Consider the following 8926-nt stretch of genomic DNA (forward strand, 5'->3'; position numbering starts at 1 on the left):
TGAGTCAACAGAGAGAGATGATCTGGGATAGGAATTGAATGGTGGAAATGAGGAAAGAAGCTTCCCTGGATTAAAATAATACATTTGTAAATGTATCACAAGCTTAATTTGCCTGCAGATCCATAGTCTGACTTCCTCACTTGATTTCAGATGTGCCTCACCACAATGGGCCTGCCTGGCAGCCACTGGAGTATGTCTGACCTTGGTCACCATCACTGGACCCAATACTGAGCTGAGGACTGATTTCCAGGCTTCACCTCAGACATCCCTCATCTCTGAAGATGCATCTAGCAATCTGGACCCTGGATGTTGTGCCAGGTGTGCCCTGCTTACCTCACTCAGGTGTTGTGGCTGGTCCCCAGCTGTCCTGCTGGCCGTGTTACTGCAGCTGGCTCCTGGACACTGACTCGCCTACACTGTGCCCTGACAGTGTCTGTGGTACCACAAAGCAAATTGTCAACTGGGATTTATTTTATTTTGTTGTTTTTTCTGGAAGGCAGATTCTTGTCAGTTTGTTTTAGTAAAGTAATTCTTTACTATTGAATATTATTCCAAAGCTCACTTCAGCTTTGGGAAGAATTTGCTGCTGATGTCCAACATTACTTCTTCACTGTATTGCTTTGGTACAAATTTTGCTGCTTTCATGATATTTGTAAAAAGCCTCTTTTTTTCAGAAAAAAACAAACAAACTTACTGTACTCCTTATCCTAATCTTCCATGAGCTCCTCAGTATTGCTGAGAACCATAAGTAGCTTTAAAAGTCATATTCCTGTAGCTTTTCATAGGATTTTGGTATCTTTGGTTCTTTTTCCTTCAGCGACAATTCAACAGGCTGAACTGGTTCCTCATAGCTGCAAAGTAGTGCAGGGGGGATACAGAGCAATTCACATGTTTGAAATGGTGCTACACTCCCCTTGTTTTAGCAGGTCTGAGAGAAGCAGGAAGAGTTTTATATATTGGGTTCCACCAGGGTGGCCTCTGGTGGAGACTGCTGCCTGGATCAGCAGTTGTAGTAGACTGTGCACAGGATCTGCAGTGTCTGTGCAAAGGGCTGGTATCTTATGAGAAGGAGCCATGTAAACTAATCCAGAAGCAACTGATATGTAATCTCAACACAGCAGTTGCAAAGCCACTGACAGATTACGACTTGACTGCTGGATTCAGAGTCTTATGAGGCCAGATGTAATGCTTGGTTAATAAAATCCTTCCGACATATGGACATGTCTGGAGGAGCAAATGCAGTATGGAAACACAACATCCACTTTTCATGGAATCATGGAATGGTCTGGGTTGAAAGGGACCTTCAGTGTCACCTAGTCCACCTCCCCTGCATTTATCAGGAATATCATCAGATCAGGCTGCTCAGAGTCCAATCCAAACTGATCTTGAATGTTTCCAGGGATGAGGTATCAACCACCTCCAGCTCTGGGCAACCTGTGCCAGTGTTTACACTTGGGCCAGCCTCTCTTGAATCAGTTCTACTTGACTGACAGCATATACACCAGGTGAGTCAAGCTGCTAGAGCTGTGAATTATTGAGTGGTGGCCTGGGCTGCTGAGGAATCTATCAATTCAAGTGGTAGAGAACACCTCTAGTGCTGCAGTCAAGTAGAGCTGAAAGAACCTGCCAATCCTATTGAGAAAAGTGCAATACTTGAACAAAGATTAACTGAAAATAATGCTGAGACTTGGCCTTTAGGAGCCTCCTCATCACCCACAACAAACTTCAGTTCCACTGGCCTAGTGAATTGTCTTTAAACAGCAGATTTCTTATACAACAGACAACAAAATGCTGCTTACAACCAACTCTTCCCCTACCACTGCCCTCACTTCCCCACTGGTGGAAGCAATCCTATGCATGCTAACACCAGGGTCTTATTACAGAGTAGGCTGCCTGTGTGTCTGTTGTGTCCCTTAATTCAAGTTTCAAAATCTCCTTTGTCCTCCCTAGACCAGCTAAACCTGTGTTTCCCTGCTTTCTGCTTCAATTAGCATAAATTCACTCCCACAGCAACAAGATCAACATGACACAGTACACATGTCATTTGGTGGCCAGCCTCCCTTCACTGGGTCTTCCAGTGTCAAATTTAGCAGCAGAATATGTTGCTTTTGCAACATATTCTGCTGCTAAACTTCTGACATCCACAAACCCTTGACATCCACAGAAGATTCTTACTCTCTCCAGCAGTCTTCTTGAATATGATGGAATTGATCTGCTGATTTGAAGATCTGCATGGTCTCATGATAGCATTACTGCTTTGTGTATTTCCCTTACAAATATCCATCACAGATACAGACAAAATGTCCTAGTTATTACACTTGCTATGAGATATCTGGACATCTGCCACCATCATTTCTGGCCTTGGAAAAGTTGCTGGGATGGCTGCTGGCCTGGAAATTGCGTTCATGATCTTGATGCAGATAGGAAGCAGACTCTTTGGGTTGCCCATGTGGTGTACATCAGCAGCTGGTACTGTCAGGATGACGTTCTAGTGGCCAGCTCAGCCCAGGGGGCCGGTACTGACAGATGGTTCAGCACCAGGCAGAGATGTCAGTTTCCCCTAATCCAGCATTCAGGTGAAAAAAGACAGCAAATTTAAAAAGAACTTCTAAATGTGAAGAAGGAGGACAGTCACCACAAGTAAACCCCTTTGCATGGCCTCAGAAACAATAAATTAACCTGGATGTAACTGTACTTTATTGAATCACAGGGAGATCCTGGGATGCTGGCAAGGGCTCCAGTTGTCTTGGGTGACCCCACGTCTGCTGCTGCTGCAAGTTGATGCTATTCAGTTTTTAATATCAAGCCACTTTGAAGGTGTGTCAGACATGCTTATACTGGGAACATGGAAAGAGATTCATACCTAACTGAAGCTCTTATCAATGTACTTTCCAGGCTAAGAAATACAAAGCTTAATTCAAAGACTTTCCTGGGATGTTACATATTTTGACATTTTCTACACACATGACCACAAAAAGGAAACCCCCAGAAAATCAGGAAAATATGGGTAAACCACAAATGCAGAAATGCCTCTTTACTCCCCTGTTACAGTTAGGTTTTGGAATCACTTACCAAGCCTGAAAAATGGAGACTGCACAGCCTCTTTAATTGTGACTGCTATTTGGCCTATTGTGCTCTCCTTTGGCACTATGAAATATACAAGGCCACACCACAGACTAGAGACTTCCCTGGTGATTTTTCTCAACTTTACCACCAAGGCCACTTCTATTTAGGTCATCTCTATTTAGGCCTTTTTTTACTGGGCATGGAGGCATGAAAATAGGACCACATACAAAACCTGCAAGTCTACAGTGATTTTATTTATTACTGATACATAAGGAATAGGCTGGGACTAGTGAGATCTGAGGCTAAGCATAAACATGCTTGCCAGAACCCATAATAGCTGAGCAATTATGAAAGAGCTGGGATTAACATGAACTTTTGTTGCACCTTGGAAAGGCTGGTCCTCTGTGTTGATGAACTGTTGTCTTCTTTCTCGCTGCTCCCTCAGGCTGTCAGGTCAGTGCCTGTCTTTAACTTTTGATGTGTCCACACATTAAACCATTACTGACTACTGTCAAATCACCTCCCTGTTTCCACTCTCTCATCTTCATTGGCATGTATCTTGCTGTCAAGCTCTGGTTGAGGACAGCTCCAACTTGTAATTGACTTGTTCACATAAAGATGGGTGTTGGATCACAGAGTTATAGAATGTGGGAAGAAATCTACAGTATTTCAATATCAACTATGCATTACATAGTCTGTTTATAAGCATTATAAGGCCACTTTCACAACAGGTGTGGAAGTTCTGCATAATTAGAGGAATTAACAATTAGGGATTTTAGGGTAACAAAAATAATTGTGAAAATCCCATGTTACTGAGATTATAACTTAAGAATACAACATTGTGGAGGCTACTATTTGCTTTAAAGATCTCTATTCCCATGGTAAAGTCCTTGAAACTGGTTGAGGGAATGCTCCACCCAGAAAACTTCCATTTCATCAGAGAAAAGTTCTGTAGGAAGTAAATCAATGGAGAATTGCATTCTTCCTGAGGTGAAGAACCCAGAACAAAGCTCATTGATTATTTAACCCTTCAGAAGATAGCTTAGGTGGTTGCTGATCTGCTGATCCCTGTTGAATTTCTGTTGGCATTGGCCTCCACTGGCATCAAGAAGCTGAATAATCCAGCATAAATCCAAGCACATAGTGAGCTATCATGTAGCACATAAAGAGAAAAAGATAGCTCTCATAGCTAGTATGAGAAGAAAGATTTACATAGTTTTCCTTTATGGACTATAGGATCTCATTGGATCCTGTTCCCAGCTGGGTAGAGAGGATAGTTCCATAGACAGCTCTTTCTTGATAGGCCATCCCCAGGCTGTAAAGAACGGAGCCAAATTCTTATTCACCTGCTGAGAAAACTTCTGTGCCCACAAATTCATCTTAGAACTGTTGTCTTTTGGGATTTTGGATATCTTCTGGTAGTCAGAGAAGAGGTGGGTGAAGGGGTCCCAACCAAACCCTTCCTGCAACTGATGAAAAATAATTCAGTGTACAAACAATTAAGCTATCATTTCACTGGCACACAATAGAAAATTCCACAGGTCTCTGCAGTGTCTTATAGAATGAATGTAAATTTAGATGAAAGCACCCAACTTTCAGGCTTCAGAGCATAACTAACAGCACTAAAATACAGAAAAATACCTCCATTATACTGATCTCCCAAAACAAACAGAGATCAAAGATACATTGGGAGTAGCCAGAAGTGTCAGCAACCTATTACATAAGCTGCTGCTTTGAAGACAGTGAAAACAGTATCAGAGGGGAGGGACACTGACAGGATAGCCAGAAAGAAGGAGCACAGGAGATCAAGGAGTGTTGAGAAAATGAGAAGGAGAAATTATGAACAGGACATGCTTGGCCTAAGAATAAGAACAAAAGGAGTTCAAACAGAAAAACTGCTGCTGCAGAATTAGAACTGTTCTTTCATGCTACATTTATTCCAGCAATCCTGTTAGTAACCAAACAGGAGATGAGACATCCCGGCCTACAAGTGTGGGTGAGGCAGTGAGGCAGTGGCCAAACTGGTAAGGTACTGTGGGAAAATATCTCCTCCTAAAACTGTTCCACTCTGTATAAATATTTTATTATTCATTGCACCAAAAAACCCCAGAGGATGATTCTTCAGCTTGACAATTCAGATGCTTCTCTGGGATGTGGAAAAGTCAGGATCAATACTCCAGTAAATATTCCTTTCCTCATATAAAATGTGAGAGCTCTCAGACAAAGAAGCTGAGGGATACTCATCTCACAACAGTCAGTATCTTAAGCCATCATAATGGACATCTGCTTTGCAGTCCCCAGTTAAAATCAGGTTGAGTGCTTTTTCCATTAGGCTAATAGTTTCTAGGAGGATTAAGGGAAAGGAGGAAATCTCTCTTGCATGCTTCCTGAGGGAATGCACTTTAATCTAGGACAGGGTTCATGTTTTAGAGTCTCAACCACAGTGAGAGATCCAGCTCTGTGTGCAGGAGGATAGGCTAAGCCCATCCTCATGCCACTTGATAGACTACACTGGCTCCACTCAGTGCACTGGATATGAACACCCTCCTCTCTGTCAGTTTTTTACAAGCCATGTAAAAAAAAGTCTCCACCAGGAGACTTTTCAATGCCCAGCTCTTCTAGACAGTGCACTTTTTGGCACTTTTAGAGTCCCAAAGTTTTTTGACAACAAGCCCACTGTCTCACAGGAAATCTGCTGTGGATTAAAGAGCTGTGCCCAAGTTTGATCCTCCTTTTCCCATGTTGTATAACAAGCAGCAGTTCCTGTTTCTCTTCCAGGGAGAAAGATTAGTATGTTGCAGTGAGCTACCTCCCTGAGTGGCTAAGCCCAAGTCTGGCAAAGGAAGGTTTTCAGGAGCCATCAACTTTAGGCACTCTGCCTGCTTACCTCTCAGGTGCTTTCTGGGCCCACAATAAACCCTGACAGTAATCAAACACTTACAAGGTTACACAGCTACAGTCATCAGGCTGCAGACATCCTTCTGACACAGGCTTCAGTGACTGCACTAAGAACACACACACACTTTTCCCTGTTACCTGCAGGTATGTCTCCAGAGCAGTCCACACGTTCCAGTCCTTTAGCTGAGCACCTTTCTTCAAATACTCTTTTATCCTTTCCTTCCGGCACTGTGGCCTGAGTGCCTGATGGGCCTGATGCCTGGGAATGCCCAGCACCTCCTCATGAACATAGACAGACCAGAGGTTGCATGTGGCCTCTGTGGTGTGAGGAGGAAACTCCCATGCCTGCTGCTGTTGATTGTGTCCCAGCTCATGGATGGGACCCCAAAGACCAGCAGTTTGTATGTGCTTCACATCTAACATCTCCTTCACTGAATCCAGGTGGCCCATGATGGGGTAGCCAGCATGCATCCAGCCTGCAGGAGAAACAGGTAACAACACATGACATTAAGTACTCACCTCAGTGCTTCTTAGACATAAATGATTATGGTATTTTTTTCATTTCTCTAGTGCCTTTCCTCCATCTCATAAATAACACTTTTTAAATTACCATGAATGACCAGCTTTTCCCAGTGTGACGTAAGGAAATACATCAAGTTTCACAGCAACAGATAGTCACCCTTACAATAGTCAAACAAGTAAATGTACGACTGAACCATCAGTTAAGTGCAGTTCTGCCTGCTTTCCCTTTTTATATATAAATGTACACTCATGGTTGGACTGAGGTTGAGGCGTTAGGATGAGGAGAAAAGCCTGACCATTGCCCAGAACACACCTGAACTCCCACAGGCTGAGCACATGCACCAACTGTGCAATAATGTGATTCACCACCATGGCACTCCTTGAGTGCTCCTGTGTAGAGGGTGGATACTGCAGGCCTGCACTCCAGTGGTCACTGGTGTGGATGAAACACATAGAAAACACAGTTTGTCATGCTTAAGGGCTACAAAGCCTATTATACTTAAGCCTGTTCTTAACCTTGCAGGATGGCTATTCCATAACTTCCCAACAGGTTGCTAGGAAAGAAACGTGCACTGCAAGGGATTTTACGTATACCTCCTTCATGTCTTCTTCCCTAACTGGTCCTCCTTGAAGATTCCCAAAACTTCATGCAAGAGCAATGCCCCCAAATTCAAACACCTGTTGTAGCAGAGGATAAGCAGCCCTTTGTATAGAGGGAGCCTGGTGAATGAACAGGAATGGCAATCCTCTTCCTGCAGGAACCAGTTAACATCAATGTGAATGGCCTGGAACTAGTTCCTGCAGGAACTAGTGAAGATTTTAAGTTTCTTCTTTTTTAGTAAGAGGAATATATACAATTAGCAACCACTAGCACCCAAAAAGTTCAGATCCAGAAATAAGAGTGAAACCATTTAGTCCACCCAAGACAAAAGAAATATTATGTCTGTAAGCTATGATATTTTTAACTGGCATTTGCTCACCACAGCAGAACCTAACACTCCCAAGATGTGCCACAAATTCTTTCCACTGCAGCTTAGCAGAAGTTTAGGGCATGATGTTTCAGGCCAAGCCCTTGCCTCATTGTGGGATGATAAATTTAACCAGTTTATTTTGAAAAACAACTGGGCAAAATTTTTATTGCAAAGTTCCATGTTTACTATATAATTTCATTCTTGACTGAAGGCACTCAGTTTGTAACTGGAAAAGCTGGAGTGGGGGAGCATCAGCTGCAAAAATACACACACTCCTGGGCTTTGACAGAAATACTGGAGCTGCTTCCACAGTCATCATCCCAGGCACACATCTTTTCTGGCTAACCTTTGCCCACAATAACCTTTGTGGAGCCCACCTCCAGCAAATAGGCTGGTTTAAAACAGAGGTTTGGAAGTTGTCACTGAACACATGAGAACAGTCCCGTGGCTGAGCCAGAGAAAAAATAGAAATCAGGTCACTGCTTCCCAGCTGCACTGACTCTACAGTGCATTCAGGAGGGGGAATGAATAACTACATGTGAGCTAAAGGCACTGCAGTCAGCAACTCTGCATCTTAACACACCCCAACAGGAGAACAGCTAAGGAGACAACACCAGTTCTGAGAGCAGGGAGGCATCTGGAAAGATCCACATGTTTTTTCAAACCCTGCCTTACCACATTTCCACCCCATTGGAGTAGCTCAAAATTATGCAAGGGTCACAGTCATTTAACACCTCACATATGTTCCCAGTCTGGTTTCAGCAAAATAACCTTGAAGGAAAAGACACTGCTGCTAGAGACCACTTGCCTCTTAGCCCTGGAGAAGGCCATATGGCAATGTACCTACCACATGAGATCTGGACATCTGTTACAATCCTCTCTGGCCTTGGGAATTTTGCTGGTACTGCTGCCAACTTGCTTATCGCCACCATGATCTCGTTCCACAGGGTCAGCAGCGGCCGTGGGTTCTCCATGTGGCGGATGCTGTCAGAAGGCACCGTCAGGATGAGATTCTCAACAGCAAGCTCTGCCCAGGGAGCAGGGTAGTGCCGGATACAGGCCTCCCACTGCCTTTCACAGGTCTCCCCTACAGCAACAACACAGAAAATCAGATAAAGGCAATTCTGACTTCTGATCATGCTCATAGAGATGAAGCTCAGACAAAGTGACCAGGTCATGAAAATTTCTTAGAAAACAGTATGTGGTAGTTGTATGACTGTAGGTGGTGGCTGTTACATAGCCAGTCCTCAATCTGTTCTTGGGAAGCTTCCTCAGGCTCATTAATAGGTAGGAAACAGAAAAGGACTGGCATATAACAGAGTAGCATAGCAAGAATAGATCCCTGTTTCGTATCAGAGAACAAAAGAAGCATCAAGTTTCTCTTGCATCTCATTTATTTTTGTCCAGCAGAGTTGTTGTTTCACATAACAATGCTGGTTCTGTTCAGTTTGAGAGACAGCAAGAAGAAA

At 43.5% G+C, this 8926-nt stretch overlaps 1 protein-coding gene across 4 annotated transcripts in view; it reads right to left on the reverse strand.

The window, feature by feature from the left end:
- Nucleotides 1–3299: 3299 nt before the first annotated feature.
- Nucleotides 3300–8926, reverse strand: part of LOC107200563 (TRPM8 channel-associated factor 2) — a 23455-nt gene continuing 17828 nt past the window's right edge. For all 4 annotated transcript variants that reach the window (XM_015619243.3, XM_033516710.1, XM_015619246.3 and 1 more), the window contains 3 exons: nt 8305–8544; nt 6103–6440; nt 3300–4535 (listed from right to left, as the gene is read on the reverse strand). In XM_015619243.3, the coding sequence (XP_015474729.1) occupies nt 4290–4535; nt 6103–6440; nt 8305–8544 (824 nt within the window). In that variant the 3' untranslated portion in view covers nt 3300–4289. The remainder of the gene's footprint in view (nt 4536–6102; nt 6441–8304; nt 8545–8926) is intronic.

This window comes from Parus major, chromosome 1 (assembly GCF_001522545.3).
Source record: "Parus major isolate Abel chromosome 1, Parus_major1.1, whole genome shotgun sequence".
NCBI classification, from domain to species: Eukaryota; Metazoa; Chordata; class Aves; order Passeriformes; family Paridae; genus Parus; species Parus major.